The sequence below is a fragment of the Leptidea sinapis genome, chromosome 23 (assembly GCF_905404315.1).
Source record: "Leptidea sinapis chromosome 23, ilLepSina1.1, whole genome shotgun sequence".
Lineage (NCBI taxonomy): Eukaryota > Metazoa > Arthropoda > Insecta > Lepidoptera > Pieridae > Leptidea > Leptidea sinapis.
Window position 1 is genome coordinate 3,206,350 of NC_066287.1, and position 26,518 is coordinate 3,232,867.

The following is a 26,518-nucleotide window of genomic DNA, read 5'->3' on the forward strand; positions in this document are numbered from 1 at the left end:
CAGTGAGAGAGAAGGGAAGACCTACTCTCAACCTGACATAATAGTACGTTAGATTGACACTTGACAGAAAAAGCAATAAAAGATAAAGAAGGATATAAAAAAAAAATCTGTGAGTGTGTACAAAATAATGCAATACATAAAAAAATATATTTATTTGTTTTAAATTGAAGTAAAACATTAATTTAAATGAAAAAAAAACTTTGAATGTTAGTTTTTACAATAACACAAAAAATTCATCGAGTCCATACTAAAATAACCATAAAAAATTAGACTTTGAGATATTAGTGATAGTGTTATTCAAATATATTTTTTGTGAAAACGCAGGTGTCATCAAATAAGGCAAGATTGGAAGGCTTTCATCTAAAAAAACATTCTATTAAATATATAGTTTAAAAAAAAATATTAAAGGACCACTTATGGACACATCTTTCGCATGTAAATAAGTATACTTGAATCATGAAAATTTCACTAAGTAAAGCTAACAAATTAAGTAAACTAATTGAGTTTAAAATCATTATTTTACGGTGCTATAAATTCATTGTTTAAAATAGTATTCCTTTTCATAACGCGAGTGTTACATATTTACTGAAACAAAATGATTTTTAAAGGATTGAAACGCGTGTAATTGTACTTGTATTTACAAAAACAATAGGGGCGTAAAAGTTCAATTTTAATTGATATGTACCTAACATGTGATTTCGTGAAAAGGACGGGAATGTGTTACAGGAAACCGGGAAAGATGACCCGCTGAGTTTCTAGCGCCTGCTCTTCTCAGGTCGAAGACGTAAATTTTGCAAATGGGTGGTAGATTTTGACATTCAATTTTGAATAGGTTTGAAACTTTTGTCGGTGTTTTTGAATGAAATTTGCTCTTAAGTTTCTTTATATTTTTCAATCAATCAATCAGTAATAATAATAATAATATTGACTCACTTTTTACACAAATTATCTTGCCCCAAGTTAAGCATATATAGCCTGTGTTATGGGTTACAAGACAATGATATATTTCATACAATATACTTACTTAAACATGCATAAATTCGTATAAACATAGTAATAGAACTTAGCATCAAGTGAAAATTAGAGCAAATCATTTTGTGTCTGTTTATACACCACCCTGTCCTTACTTTGATCTCTCTGATAAAGTAATGGATGAAGTTTTATTGAAAACCACAATATCAAATAAAAACCTTTCTGTATGTTATTATTGTGTAATTTAATTTATTAAATCTTGTGCATGACATATTATTATCACATATATTATATTATATTTGCTTGCACGTATTCTTGAATAACTTCTACTAGTGCCACATGTGTTGATAATGCTTTTACAAATGTAAGGGCTACTTGTTAAAACAATTAATAAAATTTGGACTACCCTGGACATTATCTTCAGTTTGAGTCTTTAAAAACACATATAATTAAACGTAATATTATCTTTGTATCAGTTTCTTCAAACCACATTAAAAAAATGCAGGCCAACTTTGTAAAATACCATTTTCACCACCATTTTTACAAAATACATTAAAACCTAATGAAATTAATAATTTATTTTTAATAAGTTATATAATTTAATTAATTCTAGTTTCACTCCTGAATATAATATAAAAACAGGCAAAAACTTTATGCTAACACAATAAGCTTTATAATGTAATACTCGTATGTCTCTCAACAAGTTTAATGCCTATATTAAAATTAAAATTGTCCATGCGTCATGTATCACGATTTATCGGTTAGGTCGGTATTAAGACAAATAAAAGTAAATATTTGGATTTCATATTTATTTACATTACAAAAAAGAATCCTTTGGGTTTTTTTTTATAGAAATTAAACAAAATTTGCCTTTAATCGATTTCTAAATGTTTCAAGCATACATAATCACTATGGTTAGATTTAGAACGGTATATGGGTTTAGATGTAGGGTTTCGTATAATTGGTTCAGATCTACAAGTGCAAGTTACCTTTCGCGCATCACGTAAAAATGTTAACATCTGCAAGTCCCTCACATCATACCTATCAGACCGTCGTGTTTGAGTGGATGCATCTTTAGTTTGAGAGTCACAGCACGATCCGAAAGATTTTACGCTAGAATCTCTTGAAAGTTTAGAGGAATGGCCGCTACTTGCACACTCATCTGATACTCTTAGCTTCAAGCTTGATGAACAACGACAACTTTCATCTGATTTGGCTGTCTTGGAGGAATATTTATCGCTTTTGCAAGTTGATGTGTAGCTATATGTATTTGTGAACATCTCGGAATCTTTGCATGAACAGTCTGTTTTTGATGAAGTATCTATTCGGTTTTCCATTTTTTTAGTTGACGTACAATTGCAGGCTGATTCTTTTTGATGTAGGGGACAAGATTTTTCAAGAGGTTGATTTTGGTAATCAGTGTGATTTTGGAATTTCACCTTTGCCGTTTGAGAACATTTACAGCCACTCGTTGACTTTTTGATATCTGTTTGTTGACAACGTGAACAGTTGGATTGGATGGCAGATAATTGCTTTTTGGAAGATATACTTTGGCAACCTGTAGCACTTTGAGTTTCTTCCTTTCTTATTGATGAACATTTACAATACTGCGTCGACTTTTCAATCCCCTTTTCTTGGCAACGTGAACAGTTAGATTGATTGGGTGATGCTTTAGACTTCTCTGAAGACAGACTTTGGCAACCTGGAGCTCTTTTATACTCCTCCTTTTCCTTTGAAGAACATTTACAGCCCTGTGGCGACTTATTGATGTACTTTTCTTGACAACTTGAACATTTATATTCGTTGGGAGAGGTATTAGACTTTTTGGAAGATTGACTTTGACAACTAGGAGTCTTTTGCGATTCTGTTTTTGTGATTGAAGAACATTTACAGCCATGCGTCAAATTTTCGACTTTTTTTCCTGAACATCGTGAGCAGTTTGATTCACTGGGAGAGGCGTTTGAGTTTTTGGAAGATTGACTTTGACAACCTGGAGTCTTTTGCGATTCTGTTTTTGTGATTGAAGAACATTTACAGCCATGCGTCAAATTTTCCACTTTTTTTCCTGAACATCGTGAACAGTTTGATTCACTGGGAGAGGCGTTTGACTTTTTGGAAGATTGACTTTGACAACCTGGAGTCTTTTGCGATTCTGTTTTTGTGATTGAAGAACATTTACAGCCCTGTGACGACTTTTCGATGTACTTTTCGTGACAACGTGAACATTTATATTCGTTGGGAGAGGTATTTGACTTTTTGGAAGATTGACTTTGACAACCTGGAGTCTTTTGCGATTCTGTTTTTGTGATTGAAGAACATTTACAGCCATGCGTCAAATTTTCGACTTTTTTTCCTGAACATCGTGAACAGTTTGATTCACTGGGAGAGGCGTTTGACTTTTTGAAAGGTTGACTTTGACAACCGGGAGTCTTTTGCGTTTCTGTTTTTGTGATTGAAGAACATTTACAGCCCTGTGACGACTTTTCGATGTACTTTTCGTGACAACGTGAACATTTATATTCGTTAGGAGAGGTATTTGACTTTTTGGAAGATTGACTTTGACAACCTGGAGTCTTTTGCGATTCTGTTTTTGTGATTGAAGAACATTTACAGCCATGCGTAAAATTTTCGACTTTTTTTCCTGAACATCGTGAACAGTTTGATCCACTGGGAGAGGCGTTTGACTTTTTGAAAGGTTGACTTTGACAACCTGGAGTCTTTTGCGTTTCTGTTTTTGTGATTGAAGAACATTTACAGCCCTGTGACGACTTTTCGATGTACTTATCTTGACAACGTGAACATTTATATTCGTTGGGAGAGGTACTTGATTTTGTGGAAGATTGACTTTGACAACCTCGAGTCTTTTGCGATTCTGTTTTTGTGATTGAAGAACATTTACAGCCATGCGTCGACATTTCATTGTCTTTTTCTCGACAGCGTAAACAGTTAGATTCTAAGAGAGAGGTATTTGACTTTTCACAAGACTGACTTTTACCACCTGGAGATTTCTGTGATTCTAAATTTAATAGTGAAGAATATTTACAACCACTTGCTGACATTTTATTGCTGTCTTTCTCTTGAAAATGTGAGCAGGTAGATAAGATTGGAGAAGAATTTGACTTTTTAGAAGAATGAATTGGGCACGCGGATTGGTACACCTTTCTTGATGAAGAACATTTGGTACAGTTTGTCAACTTTTCGTAATCATGTTTTTGACTCTGCAATGCAGCTGTTGCTGGATTTTTTCTTTGTGGATTAAACTCAGAACCACATTTAACACAGTTTCTTTTACTGTGGGAAGATTTGGATAATGTATCCTTATTTTGATTTTTTCTGCTTGAAAAATCACTACATGTCTTCCTGTTAGCATTGAAATCGCAATTATTCTTTACTTCCATTTTTTTATTACAAAGTCTACAATTGTTTTCGCTAGTCACTTTCAAAATTTCCTTCGTATTTATTTGCGTAGTCTGTTCATTACAATTATGAATAGGCATAGCTTTCTGTTCAGTACATGTACATTGGGTATTCTTCTTTTGAGTACTAATGACCATAGTATTAATTTTTGACTCGTTATAATCATTGTTTTCATTTTCCTTTGCTATGCACGTGCATGTAGACTTATTTTTATCAGTTTCAGGGCATTGACTTCTTAAACTATTAGTACTACACGAAACTGTTGGAATGTTTTTGGAAGCACAACAATCTATTTTCTTTTCGTTGAAGCTGAATTGATAATTTTTAATTTCACTGCCTGCATTTTTCCTGCAATCATTGCAGGAAATCTGCATTTTACCTTCGCACGAGCAACACTTTTTGGCTTGTTTTTGTCCACGACAAACTTTACATAAGTTATTCTTATCTGCTTCATTTGAATTTTCATTAGCCTTTGATTGAGAAGAGTGAGAGTTAAGGCTATGTTTTGAAATTTCTTTCTTTTCATTATGTTGAGTATTGATATTGATTGTGTCAATTGTAAAATAGTTATAATTATTATTATTATTATTCTTATCTTTGCACAAGCATGAAAATTTATTATTATTGGTTTCACAAGATTGATTTTGTAAACTAGATTCACTGCATACATGCGAACATGTATGAAGGTTTTTGGAAGGAATAAAATCTGTTTTCTCTTCTTGACTTTTGTTGAGTGAACTGGATTTGGAAGTGATTAGGTAATTATCTTTTTCATGAGTTTCATCTTTGCACGTACACGAAGATTTATTATTACTTTCAGACATCTGACTTATAACACTTGAAGAATTGCACATTGAAGGAGTTTCCTGAGAAGCACAATAATCTATTTTCGATTGACATATTTTGTTAGAAATAGTGTTGAGATACGTATGTTCCTTAGATTTACTTTCTGGTAGAATTTGTTTCTTCATCAATTCAATAAAACTATGTACAATATCAGTACCACCTTTACTTGCATCGCACTCAGCTCTCGGGACAATTTTCATTTTGAAATAATATTCACCACCGTCTTCTGAGTGTGAACCACAAATATTTATTTCATTTTTATTTGGGCAGCTTTCCATTCTACCTTCTTTTTTTTCTGTTTGTATGTTTGAACGTGAGCATTCTATTTCAATATAAGATAACAACGAATTCGCGCTTCCACATGCCATATGAGTCGCTTTATGTCCAGTTTTTGACTGCATTGAAGTGTTTGAGTTCATTGATGTTTGAAGTGGTGGCAACTTGACTTTCAAGCCTTTACCAAGTGGCATACATAGAGTGGACTTATTTTGTTTTAAATTTGATTGATTTTCTGTTCCAGATGCTCCCTGAACAAATTTTGGTGATGAAGCACTTTTTTGGGAACAGTCATTGACTTTATTTTTATCTTTTACGCAAGTGCTTGCCTTATTTATGGGTCTTCCGCAAACATAACATGATGATTGACTTTGTTGTTCCATACTTTCTTTTTTGATAGATACACCGCAACGATGACAATTTTGGTTAGAGTTTTTGTTAAATTCTGAGTGACTAGAACATTTTTGAGCAGCTATACCTTTTTTGTATCCTGCCTCAATACAGGAATTATTAAGATTTATGCACATTATATCGAATTTACGTCCAAAGTTATGGTTTTTATCTCTACCGCAAACTTTATCTTCTATTGCATCATTAGAGCAAGCACAGGGAATCCTAATTTCTGATTTTTCTTTACAAGATGCGCATAAATTGTCTTGGAAACTGTTTACCTTTTTCAAATTGCTATTGGGTTCACTAATGCAAGGGCAACTAGCTGAGTTGCTAGATTTAGTTTGAAGTTGCTGAATACAAGATGAGCATATTGATTTATTTTCTCGTAGATTGAAAGATTTTATGGCTTGTAAATTACATTTCGATTCTACTCGACAGAGTGAACATAGTGAAGAGACTTCGGGTTGCACCACCTCATTAACGCTTTGCATTGTACTTGTACAACTACATGGCTTCGATAATAATTCTTCCTTACATTTTGCACATAAATCGCTGTTATCCGTATTAAAATTGTTTTTAATGTTGCCCATTCTAATCTGCTGGCTTCGACATTTAGAGCACAATGAAGTGTTTGATGACTCCTCAATCGCAAGATGCATTGGTTGTTCACATTGATCACAAGTATGTCGTAACTCCAATATAAAACCATCTGGATATTCATTTATATTGCTATTCGAGGTAGGTAAGCAAGGGTAAGATTTTTCTGAATCTGCATCATTTTTGAGCGAACAACAAATCGAGACAGCTGAAGAATTTTGTGACACATTGATGAAATCATCATTTTTATTTTTGCATATTTGACAAAATGCTCTTTCCTTTTCTGTACTTTGAAGTTTGTTCAGCGAACAACAATGGGATTTAGGTAAGTCATCTCCAATTTGTCTTCCACAAACGCCTGAGTAACATTCTTTACTATCTAAGTCAATCTCTTTTTTCAAAATACTAACGGAAGCTGCACTTTTATTGACATTTAAGCACTCTTGACAATTTGGACATACAATTTGAATTATATCCCCTCCTGCTTCTGATTTTAATATGTCTCTATCTGATAGTTTCTTCTCTTCAGTTGCATTGCATTCTTTAGGATACAACACTGCGTCTTCATTATCATTAAACGAGATTTCTTTATTACTCTTTGAAGACTTTTCAGTAGGGGAAACATCAGAAACAGTATTTTCTCTATCAACATTATTGCAATTACAGCAGGTGAGACAATTTTTACACACAGTGCACTTTTTTTTATTCTTTTCGTCTTCACCACCGCCAGCTTTCTTTAACTTTAATTCTTTAAAACGTTTCAATCGAAAGTTGTCCTCTCTTTCCATTTCTTCAAGCTCGGATATAATATACCGTTGACTAAGATTCACTCTTGGTATTACCAACTTTGATAATACATTAAATTTCCTGTGGGTTAAAATGTTAAATTCAATTTACTTATCTAATTTATGTATGCAATATCCACGATACTCAGCCTTCCGTCTTCTAAAGACCAATATAAAAAGAGCTTTATGTAAGCATAAATTCAACAAAAATATTAATTTTTTTAAATTGTTTCCTACTTTTGACCATATAATGATAGAAAACTATAGCAAAATAATAAAACCAATATAATACATATTCCAGCTTTATTCAAATATGAATATAAGTTTCCTTTGAATCATGAGAACCGCTAATTGATTCAGTAGAGTATTTATTATCATCCCCAAAAAATAAATTATCTAAGGAAATACTTTTCCTCATGTTAGAAGTAGCTGAAATTGGGGTTTTAAAGGCTAATTCAGATTTTGTCAATGCATGTGAATTTAAATACAATTTATTACATTTTATAGTGCAAATATTCACTTGTTTTTCGTCGTCATCATCATCATCAGATATATCTTCCGTATCTTCATCGTCCAGCATAGAGATTTCATTTGGAATGCGTTTTGATTTTCTTGTGATTATTGTCTCTTTTTCTTCTCTAATAGTACCATCAGCATTTTGAGTTCTAGTGATTCTTTTGATTCTACGTATTTTTTTTTCAAAATATCCTATAGAGCTATCCACTGACGTTGGTTTTGAAACGTTACTAGAAGTTTGTTTAACGTTTTCCTGTTTATCTTCTTTAACTTCACTTTCATTTTTAAATGAATCACAAGAAGCACAACAAATATCTTCGGATGCTGTTTCAATTTGCGCCAAGGATTCATCACATAAATCACAAGAAGATGACAGCGATATAGTACCTTCTTGAAACTTTTGAAAACGCTTTTTTAATGATATTAAATCCTTTTCATTGCTCGTCGTAGAGGATTTTTTTGGTAAAGTTTGCACTTTAGTAATGGATCTAATATTATCTAAACTTTGATCCGCACTGTTACCTAAGCTTTTTATTGAGACTCCATCAAAGCTATTTAAATGAACCTCATCAATTTTCGTTTGAATTGAACTACTTCTCTCACAAATGGGACACTCAAGTACTGGTTCATCTTTATTTGTGACTTCTCCAAAACCACCTGAATAAGCCTCATCAATTTCAGTTGGGAGTGGACTATTCTTAGGTTTATTCTCAGAAATAGGCCTCTCAATGACTGGACTATATACATTACTTATACTAAAATGATCTTTATCAATTTCAATTGGATTTTTATACGTAGCAACAGACCTCAAACTGATTGGGCTGTCTTCATTTTTAAGTTCTGCCAAGCTACTCTTCTTACAAATGGGACATTCAGGATATGGTTTGTCTTTTTTTTCAGTTTTATCACCCGCTTTCTTTAATTTTAATTCTTTGAATCGTTTTAATCTAAAATTATCCTCTCTTTCCATTTCTTCAAGCTCAGATATAATATACCGTTGACTAAGATTCACTCTTGGTATTACCAACTTTGATAATACATTGAATTTCCTGTAGGTAAGAATTTGACATTTAACTCAAAATCGCATAGATTTAAAACGCATGATACTCAACCTTCCGCCTTTTCATTTGAATACTGAATGTTAATGAATTAATTCAAATTGAATACCGTTTATATTATAATATATGTTTTCTTTTTATTTAAGAATAATTTATCTACGTATTTTATTCTAGCTTATATTTTGATTATAGCCCCAATATCTAACGGAATCGTTTCACTTCTCTGCTTAGGGTTAGATGAGCCGTTTTATTTCCGAATACAACAAAAGCAGTGAAGTATTGTTAATATACTAAACTATAATGTAACATTTGACTATTTACTACCTATTTCGTACTAAATGAAACACTGTTTCAATTTATTTTGTAAAAATATCAGCTTTATTGATCGAGTGACTTTGGTTTTTAAGAAGGTCGCTCCAAAATTTAGGTTTGTGTTATCAATTAATTAACAGAATTGCTTAAAGGAATTTGAAGATGTTCCTTCTTTTAATGTTTGCTAAAGGCTTTGTGTTTGTTTATTCTGTCCCAATTTTTGATAGTTACTAAAATTAGAAAATAAAAATTGATTGCTATTATTTTTGTAATCGAAATCTAGATCTGTTGATAGTAATGTTATAGATGAGACGCAGAATCTATCTGTAGTTTCTGAGGCTGGTGAGGAAGGGATAATAGGTTCAGATTTTGTCTTTTTTTTTAAATTAGATCTGGATTTAGGGTCTTCACAACTACTGATTGAAACTAAACCTATAGTTCTCGATCCAGAGTATGGGTTAGATTTTCCAGATGTTTGAGAGGGTTGGTTTGAAGGTTGTGCGTTAGGGTCGTTCGAAGTTGTTTGACTTGCATTTCCTCTTGATGGTGCTTTAACTTCTCTTTTTATTTTAATCACTTTCTTTTCTTCTGTAACAGTTCCATCTTCATTTTTTACTCTTATAATTTTTGTTATTTCTTTTATTTCTTCTTCAAATACACCAAGCTCCAAATTTAATGTAGCTGGATCTTGAATTGTAGTTGGAACAGGAGTAAGAACTGGAACTGGAGCATCACGTATTGATGATGTGCCAGGTTGTGGAATCTGAACAGATTTTAGAGTATCTTTCGATACTTCTTTGAGTGTTGTAGTCGTTTTGACATCAATAACATGAAGGGAGCTTGTATTATCTAGCGGAGGTATATTGGATGTTGAAGGCTCTGATAGCTCTGAGGAATGAGATTGAGCTTCATGTTCTTCAATTAGCTTTAATTTACAGTTGTCGCATATTTCTTCAATATTTACATTTGATTTAAATTCTAAACTTCGTTTTAATTGGCCTGCAATTTTCATAAAATCTTTTACATCAGCTGTGAGCAGTCCATCCTTATTCAAGTCTTCTGTCATTTTTATAATGTCAGATAATTGTATTTCTAGATCAACCAGTTTTTGGTCTTTATCAATAACTGGACCAAGATCTTTAATTATCTCTCCACAGACAATACACATCGGTTTGCTCAAGTTATTATTTTTTTTACGTTTCGGCTCATCTTCATTCATCGGTTTGGTAGCCTTATTTTTTTCAGCCTTTCCCTCTCGAATTCTTTTTTTAATCTCCAATACTTTTTTCAATCTAAAAAATTCCTCTCTCGCTAATTCTTCCAACTCATTATTTATATAAGCCATCGTAACATTTGTTCTTGGTATGACAATCTTACCAAGGACGTTCATTTTCCTGTTGACAATTTTTTATTGATTCGTGTATGTACTGCTCTTTTACTGCCGATGACTCTCTTCTGCTTAAGGACTGTACGTATGAGAAATTCAATAGTTTTTCGATTTACTGACTTTGGTCAAAATATTCTTTATTAAAACACAACAAAAGACTCACTGGCGATGAACTCGACACAAACTTTAGGCTTTATTAATGTTTTTTTGTGAAATCTATAAATTACAGAATGTACTTCATTTTCATTTTTAACTCCAAATCTCTGTGATTTAACTGACGTTTAAATCATTCCTTCTTTATCACGTCAGGTGTCATCTGTCTTTTCGTTATTTAAATTTTTTGTATTAATTATTAATTAATTTGTTTTGTGAATTAAACATGTACTAAGTTTTAGCAGGGATAACGTAATTTAATCAACTGAAAAACGGAGGTATTAGTATAGTCTTATTTTAGATAACTCCAATATCAAGTTTCCGAAAAGGTACATTTAATAGAAAAGAAATTAACCAATCTATGCTCATTTTGATTTGACATGTAATTTGTAATTCCACAAATTTACAATAGGTGTTCAACTTTACTTTAAAATGGTCATCCAAAGGGGAAATTCATAACGTGTTTTGTGTTTTGTGGAAACGTAAAAATTTATAAGATAACTAGCTGACCCAGCAAATGTTGTATTAATCTCCAAATCCATATAAAGTTATTTAAAAAAAATCGATAGTTAAAATTTTTGGGGTATAGAAAATAAATGCAACCGATTCTCAGACCTACCAATTATTATATCGTACTACAATAATTGTGCGATTTTATTTACAAAATATTTTTTGTGTCCGATTGCGATGAGTTGAGAGTGGGCAAATTTGGTTATGGAAATCGGAACGCCCGGGGCCAGATGTTGGCTGACATCATGGCGAAAGAGGATCTCAATATGATGAACTCCTTCTTCATGAAGCCAGAACAACGCAAATGGACTTGGATCAGCCCCGATGGTGCCACTAAAAATGAGATCGACTTCATTATGTCGACCAAAAGACATATATTCAATGATGTCTCCGTGATCAACTCAGTGAAAACTGGGAGTGATCACCGCATAGTAAGAGGCAAATTGAATATCGATCCAAAACTGGAGCGGCCTCGTCTGGTAAGTCTACGCTATGACGCGCACCCATCCAGATCCAAAACCCCGAAAACTTTCAACTCGAATTGCAAAACCGCTTCGAATGCCTCGGTGACTGCGTAGACGTGGACCAGTATAACAACAGGTTCGTGGCAACTGTCCAAACGGCTGGGTCTGAGTTCTTCAAGGCCAGCCGTTCAAAAAAACCGGAAAAATCTCAGACCAATCCTCAAATTGATGGATGTAAGACGCCAAACGTCTCCAAGTCATTGACTCGCGATATACGCCGCCACAATACAGTTTGTGTGAAGGCAGCCATAGAGCGTAACAAAGGCTCAAAAGTATTCGCACGAGATTTGTCTATCGGGCAGAGCCAACTGACAAAGCTAAAGACCGGTGACGGCAGGGTCGTTTCGTCTAAACCCGAACTTTTGAGGGAAGTCGAGAAGTTCTACGGACAGTTATACACGACCGCACGGGCACCTGTTACCAACAAGGCTGAAGATCCAAGAGCCAAATTAACCCGACACTATACCGAAGATAACCCAGACGTCAGCCTGTACGAGATTAGTATGGCCCTAAAACAGCTTAAAAAGGCGCCGGGTGATGATGGAATTACAGCTGAGCTTCCGAGAGCTCGTGATACCCCTGTACTTAAGACCCTCCAGAAACTATTCAATTCCGTCATCCTCGAGGGCAAAACGCCGCAAGCATGGCACAGAAGTATAGTGGTGCTGTTCTTCAAAAAGGGCGATAAAATGCTTTTGTAGAACTATAGGCCCATATCACTTCTGAGCCATGTATATCAGCTGTTTTCTAGGGCTATCACGAATCGTCTCGTGCGCAGGCTCGACGACTTCCAGCCTCCTGAACAAGCCGGATTCCCAAAAGGCTTTAGCACCATAGACCACATACATACGCTGCGGCAGGTTATACAGAAGACAGAGGAGTATAACCAGCACCACAATTTTTTGGGGAGGCCTTTGTCCAGCAGTGGACGTTTTCCGGCTGATGATGATGAAAATAATTGTATTAGGCTATAAGGCTTTTTAAGGAAATAGCAAAAAGGTTAGTTGACATCACAGGAGACCGAAGAGCTGGCAGCAAAACCTCGGACAAATAATTGGTCTAGCTATTCAAATTTCGGAACCTTGCCAAAAGGTACTCCTTTTAATAATCTATTTAATGTTATCATGTTATATTTTGTAAGGTTTTTAGATTTAGATTGTGCTTAAACTTGTAATTATTAATATTATTTATTTTAGTTAATTGTGTAATGAAATGTGCTTCTAATTTAATGTGTTTGTAATATATTATTGTATTCGATTGCCATCTTGTAACCCTACAGCGGATTTGTGGATGGAATAGAATAATATAAAAATCGCAATACAAAAAAAGTTGTAGATCGTAGGACGAAATTTTATGTATTTTTAATGCTATGATTCAGCATATATCAGCATATAAAAAAAATAAAGAAATTGCTATGAAAAATAGTTATTGGCCGATTCTCAGACCTACCCGATATGCACACAAAATTTCATACAAATCGGTTCAGCCGCTTCGGAGGAGTTTGGTAACAAACACCGGGACACGAGAAATTTATATATTAGAACATTTAAAACTTTACCAAAAAATGTTGGGTTTATTTTCTTTATTTATTTAGTTCTTAGTTCATTACATAAGACAACTTTTTTGTCACTTTTTGAAGTGGTTTAAATTTATTTTTATAACTATTTTATTTATCAATATTATCTCAGGGTGCCAAAAATCTTTATAAATTTAATCGTTTGCCATCTTTTCTAAGCATCATCAATAGATGGAATCCTCCCAATTTCCCTCCATTCACGACAAACAGTATATCATAAATAACTTAGCTGACCCGGCAGACTTCGTACAAATCCTCGGTACGAATGATACAATAATTATTTTCGACTAATTACACACGATATTGCTTACTTTCAAAAAAGAGTTTTCCTGGCTAAATACTGGCTTTATTATATATTTCAATTTGATGCGATGAATCAGTCTGTTAATCAATTCAAAGCTTTCTACTGATAAACTATTTTTTTGTTTTGTTTTGTTGGTTTTGTCGGTTCAGAAATTTTATTTTTTGACAAAACTTAAGATTTATCAATCTACATAAAAGTAATCTGATAGATAGATAACAACTGTAGTTAATCTACCCACTATAGTTACCTAAAATTAAGTTTATTTTTTACCTACTGAGAATGTTAGAAAGGTATAAAAATTCTAATTAGTTATTCATTTTAAACTATTATTTTAATTTGATTTCTGAACGACGGGGGACACATCAAAGAAAAATCAAAATCGTGGTTTTTATTTAATTCCGAGAATTTTCATATTTATTCACCTTTTAAACCTTCTCTGAACTTCCACAAATAATTCAAGATCAACATTAGCCAAATCAGTCCAGCCGTTCTCGAGTTTTAGCGAGACTAACAAACAGCAATTCATTTTTATATATATAGATAGATAGATATTATGTAGAATCCGATGAAATAAGTTCTTCAAGAACAAGGCTTTCAATTTTGATAAAGAAGAGTAATATTTGCTGGACGAAATTATACCTTGTCATTTTTATTCTCTTGGTGCTAGACTTTGTTCATTTGGACGGAGATATTCTGTACCGCCATCGAATTGCAGCAAAAATTGCCCTCAAAATGTGCCTATCACCCTATTACCGTAGTCCAATCCATAAAGATTGATAATAGAGCCATCTGTAGGTATAGTAATTATTATCAAGGGTTCTCACGATATATATTTTATTGATGAGCCGATATTTCGATCCAATTGCATGAATCGTGGTCGCGGAGGTACTGCGAATGCGGCGGGATACTCTTGACACATGGACACTTGACACTAATACTACATCAATCTGTCCACGTGGCATCTAATTAGTTTTGATCACATTCTAAGATTTGAATAGGGAGGAGGGTCTAATAGTATTCAAATTCAAAATTGATGTAATATTAGTGAAAAGTCTCAATGCGTCTAGAATTTCTCGCCGCGTGCGCAGTTCCGCTGCAACCACAATTCATGAATTGGATCGAAATATAGGCATCAAATTAATAAAATATATATCACGAGTACCGGTGATAATAATTACTATTTTAAAGTTCCGCGACGATAAAAGTTAAATAAATACATCTGTAGGTAATTTGAAGTAAATAACGACGAAATAGCAGTTAACACAAAGATCTTTCGATAGTTACATTTCATACATTTAATGAATGCGAACGGTTGAAATCCATAATCTATAATAATAAGGTAACAAACTTCATCTATATAAGAGTATTCTATTCAATATTCGACGCTTACAAAAACTGAGTTTCTTAAAAATATTCTTAAAATATTCACTCCTGCCATACAAATAAACTTTTGCAAATTAAACATTTCTAAAAAAACCTCAGCATAAAGATGCAGAGATCATTGCAATTAATGATTGATATAATATAAAGCTTCCATCACAATTGTTGTGTTTATACGAAGTATTTAAGATACAAGCAGATCAATAACAAGTCGTCCAGTCCTTAGATAAGACGGAAGGGTGAGTTCATCGGCAGCTTTGCCCCTATTGGGCCCAATTTCTACTAAAGCTACAAATTACCTCTACAAATTCTACGAAAACAATTCCTTCAGTAGCAATTTAAAAGTACACACAGAATATCGTCTAGATGAGCTAAAGCACAGCGGCCTTTTTTTCTGCCCCCAAGACGTATTTGGTAAGGACTTTTTGTGTTTCGATTTAAAGGAGGTCATCACAAGTGACATTATTGGGTTAGTGAGAGTTTCGAAGATCTTAAGCAATGCTACACTACGGTGGGCAGGGTCTATCATTTACCACCAGGTGAACGTGAACTTACTGATCTCGTCACTATTTCTCATAAAAAGATACAATTATGAATTCAAACTTTGGAATTACCTTGCTTTCAAAAAACAGTGCTTATACAACTACCTACCCCTCCGTCAGCACTGCTGTGATGTCCTCTAGTGTTGCAAGAACTCTTTTGCCCTTACTCATGGGCAGCGGTGATCATTTACCATCCGGAAACCTTTAACATGCGTAGGGGATTTAAAAATCCAACACTGATTTGACAATATTGAAATATAAGTCTATTCAATCGATATGACAGAGTTAGCAAAAAAGTGCCCACTGACACTTAAAGGTACATAACACACTTGTTATATTATTGTTGTATTATGGCAAGATTCTGATTTCCAGATATGGACACACTTTACAAATCACTTGTAAGTCTACTACATTCTATCAGAAATTTCTAATAATTTAAAAACAGCATTTAGGCATATATTACTATCTAAAACATGTATTCATTTAGGTATTTCAGACAATTTTGTAAATCTTAAATGATTCAGGTTTTTATTGAGACAAGATAGAGACTGGTTTATGAGTAAGAAATATTTAAGTTCCTGTTTCTAATATACCCCGAAAGCTGTTTCTACAAATATCACGTCTTTTATACTAGACTTATTTATAACAATAACTGCACCATCAAGTAGGGAACATTGTCTTCTAAACATATAATACTATATATAATATCTATCCTAGTATTTACTAGGTCACCCCTTGGTCAACAAGTTTCAGGAATCTTCAAAATTCGTAATTCTCTATTTTGGATGCAGCGAATTCGACAACAAGATTCGATTATTGCAACGTACAAATAAGAAAATATATAAACCACTTCAAAATAGCAGGAGGTCCTGAATTCGTCGGAATCTATTTTCTTTTTTATGTACTATGTTCACCGATTACTCGAGGACGCCGGAACTGAATTGGAAAATATATGTTTTTATAAGGGATTTTCTTCACAGGTGGTCTCTGAAGATGGAACCTAGTAGAAATCGAGGGAGGATTTACTGCATAAAGTCGGGCCGACCAGATGGCCTACCTGATAATAAAGACTAAATAGCAAAGAAACTAAAAAATATATTAATTACAAAAGTAGATGGCTACTTATACGCTAGTTCTGGTATAAAATTCTTCTTCCATCATGTAATAAGTTACAACCAATATTGTACATGGATCTTAATTAATATAAATGCCAAATTCACATTATTTGTGCAGTTCAATAGCGTGAAGATTGGAAAGTTGCTGATAAAACAAAGTTTCTTTGTCATAACGAGGCATAGAAGGAAATTCGAGCGTTCTGTGCCTTCACAGGACCTGAAATGCTTGTGTTGTGCTAAAGAGTTTCTAATCCATACATTCATGAGGAACCAGTAAATACAGAAGCAGCCAGCCATGTGAACAACACCGTGTGCGGCTACAAGTTAATAAGGGAACAAAACATGTACTGCAAATAACAAGGAATACGTTTTTCTCGGCCATTGCAACTAAGTTCGAACAAAAAATCAAAATTCAAGATATCCGGTTCAATGATCAACTGCCACGTAAAGGAATCTAATCTAGCTGGCAACGTCGCACATACATACATGGGGTGCACTATTTGATTCTAGAATGGCCATTTACAATTTACATAAATAATATTTAAATGTTATTACAACATTTGAAACTGGGACCGTTTGGCTGTAGAATGAAATTCATTTTATCACACATTCATATTTCCATAATATGTTCTACTATATTGTCATTTTATAGCTTAGAAAGGTTGCTTCGTTTTCAAATTGTTGCTTATAGCATTGAAAGACCATGCACAATGGTTTGTGTAATTCAAACGTGGTCGTGTCAATCTCAGTGACGCTTTTGGTAAAGTCCACCGATGTGAACAACAAAAAAATTTATGCTGTGCGCTGTATGATGCAAAACAGACATTTCTGTGACCTACCAAGAGTTCAGGTAACTTTGAGAAAAAGCGTAAGTCAAATACAACCAATTCTACACAAAAATTTGGATCTGAGCTGTGCTCTCGATGGACCCAACACAATTTGGCCAAGGTTCATCAAACGGATCGCGTCACTTGGATCAATGTTATGACAGATTCAACAAAGAGGCGTCAAACTTCACTAAGTGGGACGTAGTAACAGATGACGAAACATGGATTTTTGCTACCATCAGAACAAAACAGCAATCGAACGTTTGTGTCTTTCAAGATGAATCGGAGCCAAACAAAATGGTGCGATGGAAATTGCCAATTAGCGGTTAATTGCATCATTTTTAACAAAACTGGACACGTGGCTGTTGGTTACCTTGGAAAGTCGTTGTATCATGAATAGTTGTGTGATACCCGACCAATTTTTTTCGGGGGTAGTCTTTGAACAACTCCGTAAAAATAGCAGTAAACGCCTTAATGTTCTTGTAATGCCACTACTCATAAGGCCAGACAGACAAATGATTTTTGTTGGTGAAAAACTTATTGATTATTTGTTATGTGATGATCGCGAAACTGAAGTGGCAGTTGGCAAGGCACATAGCTCGACGGATGGACAGATAGCCATTGGGGCAGTAAAGTCCTCGAATGGCAACCACGTACTGGAAGATGCAGTGGTGGTAGGTTGCTGAAGGACTTGAAAAACATAGTGAATGAAGAATTGGTATCGTTCATATTATTTTCTACTTGTTCGTTCCGGAAAACCTTCGGGCAACCCGACCAATGACGTTCTATACACATATAAGGTCAACATCATTCGCAGTCTGATAGCGGAATTGCAGAAGTGTGCTTAAAGACAATGTAAGCACACTTTCTGTGTGTCAACTGTCACTGTCCGAAGCGTGTTCTAAATTCATCATATGTATCCTAAGCTAAATAAATCTTCTTTATTGCTGCCTATTGTCCAAGAATATTTTAAACAACTGGAGAAAATGCGACAATGTATAGATATAGCAGTTATTCTATTAGTTCAAAGGGGCATTAGAGTACTTTTAGCAGGAGTTGGACTGCAGTTTTTGTTACACAAAGTCTAGTAGTTAAAGGCGTTTAAAGAGAAAATCACTTACTTGGTAGCTGCCCTGTTGGATATTTCGACCATCCGAAAACTGGTCCGTAGTGTCATCATCGTAATCAAATGCTTCAGTAGTTCTAGCCATGCCTTTTTCGTCTCGAGAATGGTCTGACCACCCTTTCCTATACCCAGATGGACATAAGGCTTGTATTCAGTCTGTGAAAAAAAGATCACTATGGATGATAATAGAAAGGAAAAGAAAATTAAATAGTTTATGCTTACTACCTGACCTGACGTCAATGACGTCACATCGACGCATTGTAACGGCGTACAAAACAAGCATTACTTGGATGTTATGATCAATAAATAAACTGCCAATTCGTTTTTCTGTATTATTAATTTATGTAAAGGTTTTATGCTGTGACGCGTATTGTAATTATTATAATTATGAAAAATCAATGAAAGAATCTGGGTTAAGTATAAAACAAGATAAGTATAATAGAAGACAAAGAACAACAGAAACTACAGAAGTGTTGACAGCAAAAGTCAAAACGTAACAATGAAAACTTCAAAAACAAATCAGTGGTAGCACGAAAATATCATGACATGTAATGGTAATGAAAGTGCAAACCGCACTGACGCAACAGGACGAGCGCGAGGGGGTGAGAGAGGTATGGGAGTGATGATCACATTCCAACTATGTCTAGAGACAATGTTGCTGTGTTGTAAATACAAAAACATATTGTTGGGGTCTCCTTTAATGCAAATACCTTCCCGTTCGTCCAAAGCAAAAACAGGGACAGTATATACAAGTACGAGTGCTGACATAAAGTGTTAAATCTAAGTAGAACACACTAACTACACTAGCTGCGGCTCCCTTCAAAGTCTTCATTCTAATTCTTTTAAGAGATATTTGAAATTAAATATGAAATATTCTCGTTAGTCAAAGAAAGTAAAACAACGATGAACAACAATGGGTAAATTTAATAATTTAACACAATGGGTCACCTCTTCTAGAACGTACTGCCACAGCTTGACACCAGAGACCGACTTCGTTGAAGGTATCACGATTGCTCCAGCCTGCACAAATAAAAACAAAATGATCAATTTGTGTACAGGAATTATGTTGCAGCTACGAACAGAAAAATAAAGTGATCAATTTGTGTACAGGAATTATGTTGCAGCTACGAACAGAAAAATAAAGTGATCAATTGGTGTACAGGAATAATGTTGCAGCTACGAACAGAAAAATAAAGTGATCAATTGGTGTACAGGAATTATGTTGCAGCTACGAACAGAAAAATAAAGTGATCAATTGGTGTACAGGATTTATGTTCCAGCTACGAACATAAAAATAAAATGATCAATTTGTGTACAGGAATTATGTTGCAGCTACGAACACTGGCACACGAAGCGTTCTTCTGTAGCCTTCGCACGAGAAAAAAACCTACGTACTTATTAATTAATTCCGTGACTAGGCTGAGTTTTGGTTTGTTTTTCGATTTATACCCAATATTCGGTGAGTTGCTCTTGTTATAACACAATTATATTATGTGAGACATTATATAATTATAATAGTATGATATAATATAGTATTTGTTTATATAAATTAGACTTGAACTGTCGGTTCCTTTGACTGTTTTGTACTGTTTATTTAGTTTGGAATATGTTAAAATATGTTTACTTGGACAATTATCGTACTAATTCAGCAGTTATTTTGTCAAAATATAGCATAGCTATATTTTATATCATACACAAGCGATCTCACACTTCAAGGTCAAGAGTCTCTGTCGGCGCTAACAAATGCTGACCTGGCAAACGATGTTTTTCCATCTACTTAAATTAAATACCATCATCATTGTAAGAAATGTCAGATGTTATGAAATGTCATTAACTGAATAATTAGTATTGCAAATATATAGATATTTTAAATCTATACTTAATATATAAAGCTGCAGTGTTTGTTTGAACGCGCTAGTCTCTGGTACTACTGGTCCGATTTGAATGATTCTTTCAGTGTTGGGTAGTCCATTTATCGAGGAAGGCTATAGGCTATGTTTTTTTTTTATAAAATTAAGGATCCGTAATAAAATTGCTATTTTGTAACACAAGGTGTAAAATCGAAAACCTATTTTTGCGTGCGCTGCAAAAACTATTGACAATAGAACAAAATGATCTAAAGGCTATAATATAGGCAATATTTTATTACTTATAAAACTATCACGTGAATTATACTTTATATGGCAACACAACGTTTGCCGGGTCAGCTAGTGTATAAATAACTAGCTGATACCCGCGACTTCGTCCGCGTACACATATGACGAAGCACACTACGTGTATTATTATTTTTTGTATTTATATATTTTTTTTATTTCTTATGACAAAACTTAAGATTTATCGTTCATAAAAATATTGTTTTCGAATTTTATTTGAGGTAAAATTTAGTTTATATTTTATCTGCTGAGATAGTTGGAAAGATATAAAAATTCTAATTAATTATTCATTTTAAACTATTCTTTCTGATTTCCTAACGACTAATTCCAAGCATTTTCATATTTATTCACCTTTTAAACCTTCTCTAGACGTCCACAAATAATTCAAGACCAAAATTAGCCACATCGGTATAGCCGTTCTCGAATTTTAGCGAGACTAACGAACAGCAATTAAATTTTTATATATATAGATCATTCCAGATAAGTAATCACCAACACATCGTTTACTAAAACCTTAGAACCGGAGAAGGTACTATAAGAAGCATCTTATGGTATAAGTATTATTCCAATGGGTTCTGTATTTTTTCGCAGCATAACCAAAGGCAAAACCCGGCTCTCCATTTATTGGTTATAGTAATAGTTTATTGTGATACAAGGGTGGAAAGTAGCTTGCACGAGCTGACATCAAGAAGCACAATACGAAAGCGAGGGATTTTTATGTCGCGAGTTTGCATTATCCTACACATCCGTGTATCGCATGTTTTTAATACATTTATGGGAAATAGTAAATAACTAATCAAAGATTTAAACAGGTTTTTTTCAACATACTTTCCAGACTAGCGAAACTCTCTAAGATAAAAGCGATTCACTCTATTGTATGAAACGTGCAGTAATTGATAGATTGACAGATAACGGCTATAATCTTGTAAAAAACGGAGATAGCCGAAAACCACTACGTTTTTGTACGAAAGCAACTGTTCACTTTCAAACTTAGCCGGATTATACCTCGTGGCCAATCGCCATAATGTAATTACTACTATTTCAAACTTATGTCAAATGACTTCATGTTTCATACTAAACTAAGTTTCAATTTTTACAAAATTTTTACATCAAAAAGAATTCTAAAGGAATCAATTTTGAGAAAATAAATGCATTTTTTATACCTTTTTACACAGGCAGTCCCACCTCTTATTATGCAGTATTTACATCCTCTTTGATACTTTCAGAAAATGGCGCGTTTTTGCAAATGGACTTTTTCTTACAACGAAACTAGGCAACGGGATCGTATGCATATATAGCCTATTCGATTTAAGACAAATGTTCCGTAAGAATTAAAAAAACAATCAATCTCTTCGGATAAGAATATTCAAAGATGCGACATTTCTACGTAGACCCAGGTCAATGTTTATCTCTCAAGGTGACCAATTGATTCAACCTTATCGTCAAGGCCTCCGTGGCGCAATTGGTTAGCGCGTTCGGCTGTTAACCGAAAGGTTGGTGGTTCAAGCCCACCCGGGGGCGTTTTTTTTAATGCGTCTAAAAACTATAATACTTTTCTAAGCTGCTGCAACATTTAACTAGTACAGTATATTATAGTTGCAACGATATATTAGGGGTCAATGGATGAAATTGCCGTTTCGCGTTGAAAGAATTTTTTTTTTGCAAATTATATATAAATATTTATTTAATTGAATCACCCGCTTTATCTGTAACTAGTCTAGCTAGGCTAGTCTAAATATTCTTAATACCAAAAAAAAATTGTTTGATTCAAATTTCGAACGCAATGCCAGAAACTATCACATTCCACTATTTGAAATTCTCCGCCAACTCGAACAATAACAAGCGGCACGGCCGTATCATCCTTTTCTCGAAGCGGTTCAGGCAATTTTCGACCCCCTATAACATCATTGTGGATATTTATTTATGGTGTATGTGGATGATGCAGCTACTGTACTCAATAACTTTTGTATTAATTTACATTTAATTTTTTGACTTACTCGTGTAAGACATTGACTATTTGACGTTTGAGTGTGTCTGTTGCATCATTTTACATTTTTTACATATTATATTGTAATTGAAATGATTTGTAAATCGATGTAAATGTAAATCTATACTAATATTACAAAGCTGCAGTGTTTGTTTGTTTGTTTGAACGCGCTAATCTCTGGTACTACTGGTCCGATTTGAATGATTCTTTCAGTGTTGGGTAGTCCATTTATCGAGGAAGGCTATGTTTTATTTTCAAAATTAGGGATCCGTAGTAAAATTGCTATTTTGTAACACAAGGTGTAAAATCGAATAAAACTATCGCGTGAATTATACTTTATATGGCAAAACAACGTTTGCCGGGTCAGCTAGTCTTTATATAAAAGAGTGGCAATGAGTTTCTTGCCACTTCTTCTCATTAGCTCCACCCTTTACGAAGTAGCGGTAGATTCAAGAAGAGATTTTTTTTTTTCACATTCATAAGATTTTGATTTGATTTGATTTGATAAAATTTGAAGAATAGAATCATGGTTTTTCAACTTGAAATTTTCAATGAATAGGAAGTCAAACAATTTAACGTTGTGCAATTTTATTTTGTTGTCCATCTAGAATTTTCTAGTTGTCACGTAGCAATGTGGGTTTAGGGTGCTTAGAGGAGTTGTTAGGGTTGAAACCAGCAGCCGAATCCCTACCGTCCCCATCGAAACTTCCCTTCCCGTGAGCCTCTTGCTTGCTTAAAGCGAATTACTGAAGTTCTACTTTTCACCGTTACGCTAATTCGACACCCTGACGTTAGTTGAAATTTGTGTCTTCTATCGAGTCCTCTTTTGAGGAGGTCGCGGAATGGGGTAAATTTAACCTTGTCCAATTTAACCCCCAGAAGACTCAAGTTCGCGCGTTTACCACTAAAACGCCATTTCTCGTATCACCGCTCTTGACAACACTTCCCTTAAAGCCTCGCCTAGTATCGGAATACTGGGTCTCGAGCGATTGCCAATTCCGTGGCCATCTGGAGGGAATAACCAAATTGGCTTCGAAGAAGCTGGGCGTCATTAATAGAGCACGACAGTACTTCAAGCCGGGCCACATACTAGCGCTCTACAAAGCGCAGGTCCAACCACACATGGAGTATTGCTGTTATCTCTGGTCTGGCGTACCCCAATATCAGCTCGATCCATTTGACCGCGTGCATCGTAGAGCAGCTCGAATTGTCGGGGACCCAGTGCTTTGTGAACGGCTGGTTCACTTGGCGTTGCGTAGTGACGTGGCTTCATTGTGTGTCTTCTACCGCATTTATCACGGGCAGTGTTCCGAAGAGCTGTTTAACCTGATTCCTGCCGCCAATTTCCACCGTCGCACGACACGCCACAAGTTAGGATATCATCCCCACCATCTGGATGTGTGGCGGTCCTCCACAGTGCAGCTTTCAAGGAGCTTTCTTCCACGTACTACAAAGCTCGTGGAATGAGCTTTCTGACCCGAATAACTATCCTCCTGTGTCGGTTTTGCCGACCCTTAGTAAAATTATTGAAAAAATTATTTTAAGCCAAATGCTTACTTACTTTAACTCTCATAAGTTACTTCATTTGAAACAATTTGGCTTTACTACGCATAAAAGTAGTAGGCATAAAAATTTATTTTCTAATTGATTCCTTTAGAATTATTTTTGATGTCATTTCTTATACTAATAGATACTACTACCGCTTCGGAAACAAATGGCGCTCTGAGAGAGAAGAAGTGGCGCAAGAAACTCTCCCAGCGCTCTTTTCAATAAAAATATACAATATTGTACAGTCATTTCTATCGCTCTAAAATAATCACAATCTAGTCCCAGGCTGTCCGATCATTTAGATATTTAGTAGTGGAGTAATAGGATTTACGACAGAGTAATTTTTTTGTAAAACATTTAAATTTATAGATAATGCCTGAACAGTGGCTGGGACTTTTTTATAGAAGTATATACATTTACCCTTAAAGCTATTATGTATCTTATAAAGCCTACTAGAATAAGATACAAGCAATCCATTATTTCTAGTGTTATAATAATGAAAATCACTATTAAGAGCAAAAAGGTGACAGTTTTTGTGAACGAATTTTAGGGGACGTTCAACAACGGATGCAGGTGTTGAGCTTATCAAGAATATTTTTGATGCCTGGGAGGAATCGCAGAATGCACTTGGCTTCTGCTGTGATTTATCTAAGGCTTTTGATTGTGTTCAACATTCAACGCTGGTCAGGAAGCTATGTCACTATGGCATAAAGGGAACTGCGCTCGATCTTCTCATTTCATATCTAAACAATAGAATTCAGAAGGTCGACGTGAATGGCAGGAGATCTCCTGGGACTTCTCTCAGTATGGGAGTACTACAAGGGTCTATTCTCGGACCGCTCCTCTTCCTTATCTATATAAATGATCTTCCTAATCTTATAGAGAAAAAACATAAAGTAGTATTGTTTGCGGACGACACTTCACTGATTTTCAAAGTGAAAAGAAACCAAGCTATGTATGACGAAGTGAACGATATTCTATCTGACATCGTGTACTGGTTTAGCGCTAATAACCTATTGTTAAATAGCAAGAAAACGAAATATATAAAATTTACCGTACCAAATATAAAAAATGTTGATGCAAGTGTTTTGTTAAACGAAGAGATGATAAAATCGCCGGAATCTGCTAAATTTCTTGGCATTACTCTGGATTCCAAATTACAATGGGGCCCCCATATTGAAGGATTGGCGAACAGACTTAGTTCTGCAGCATACGCGGTTAAAAAGATTAGACGATAAACTGACATAGATACGGCGTGACTTGTATACTTTAGTTACTTCCATAGTATTATGTCCTATGGTATATTGCAGTGGGGCAGCGCTGCCGACATTAATACAATATTTGTGCTTCAGAAGAGGGCTATTCGCGGTATTTTTAACCTAGGCCCTAAGGAATCATTGAGAGCAAAATTCAAAGAAATTAACATCATCATTCAAAGAAATTGACTGTTGCATCTCAATATCTTGATAATGTTATGTATGTTCATAGGCACATAAGTGAATTTGCTAGAAACTGTTATAACCATAATGTTAACACCAGGAACAGACATAAGCTTATAAGGCCTACTACTCGATTTGGTCGAGTTAGCAAGTCTTTTGTGGGGCGATGTACATGCTTTTACAACAGGATCCCAGAAAATGTTCAAAGCAAAAGTATTACGTTATTCAAAAGAATTGTTAAAAAACGTTTGTGTGGTAAAGGTTACTATAACATAAATGACTTTCTTAATGATACCACATATTGAGAATAAAGCGACCGCCCTCAGGCTATTAAATAATAAGTTTATTTGTACAATGCTACTTTGTAAATGTTACTTTAATTGTGAAACATATTTTTGATGAAAAAAAAAGCTCGCTGAGTTTGTTGCGCCCATTCTTCTCAGGCCTGAGGCATTCATTTTAGAATGGGTGGTAGTTTTTGACTTTCAATAAGTGATTTCACATCCTATTTTGGATAAAAATATTTGCATTTGAATTTGAATATGTCTGTTCATAAAGGAGTGTAAAGCTACATTCACCATGTTTCACTCTTCTTTCATTATCACTCTCATACTTTCCTGAAGAGAATGATAAAACTACCGCACACCTGCGGTATCTAGTTTTTCAAATTGTATAAAAATAATTTAATGATATATGAAAATCTACGTTATATATATTAAATTATGCGGTATAATAATATATTGATTGGTTATATGTAATATAATACATCTTAATT

At 34.4% G+C, this 26,518-nt stretch overlaps 1 protein-coding gene, 1 long non-coding RNA gene and 1 other non-coding gene across 13 annotated transcripts in view; 2 read left to right on the top strand and 1 right to left on the bottom strand.

The window, feature by feature from the left end:
* LOC126971501 (uncharacterized) overlaps window positions 1-26,518 on the top strand; it is a 62,061-nt gene that overhangs the window by 23,006 nt on the left and 12,537 nt on the right. The gene's annotated exons all lie outside the window — the stretch shown is intronic.
* The window catches only part of LOC126971319 (putative uncharacterized protein DDB_G0282133), a 33,826-nt gene continuing 9,074 nt past the window's right edge, over window positions 1,767-26,518 (bottom strand). The window contains exons 4-7 of one of the 11 annotated variants that reach the window (XM_050817547.1): window positions 19,565-19,636; window positions 18,612-18,772; window positions 3,827-7,368; window positions 1,767-3,250 (exon numbers count right to left, since the gene is read on the bottom strand). In XM_050817547.1, the coding sequence (XP_050673504.1) occupies window positions 1,845-3,250; window positions 3,827-7,368; window positions 18,612-18,772; window positions 19,565-19,636 (5,181 nt within the window). In that variant the 3' untranslated portion in view covers window positions 1,767-1,844. Of the gene's footprint in view, window positions 7,369-7,572; window positions 8,852-9,209; window positions 10,567-18,611; window positions 18,773-19,564; window positions 19,637-26,518 lie in introns of those variants that run through there. The other 10 variants (XM_050817544.1, XM_050817548.1, XM_050817543.1 and 7 more) reach the window with 10 other exon arrangements.
* Trnan-guu (transfer RNA asparagine (anticodon GUU)) lies at window positions 22,217-22,290 on the top strand. The gene has a single exon. It is a non-coding gene; the product is annotated as a tRNA-Asn (tRNA).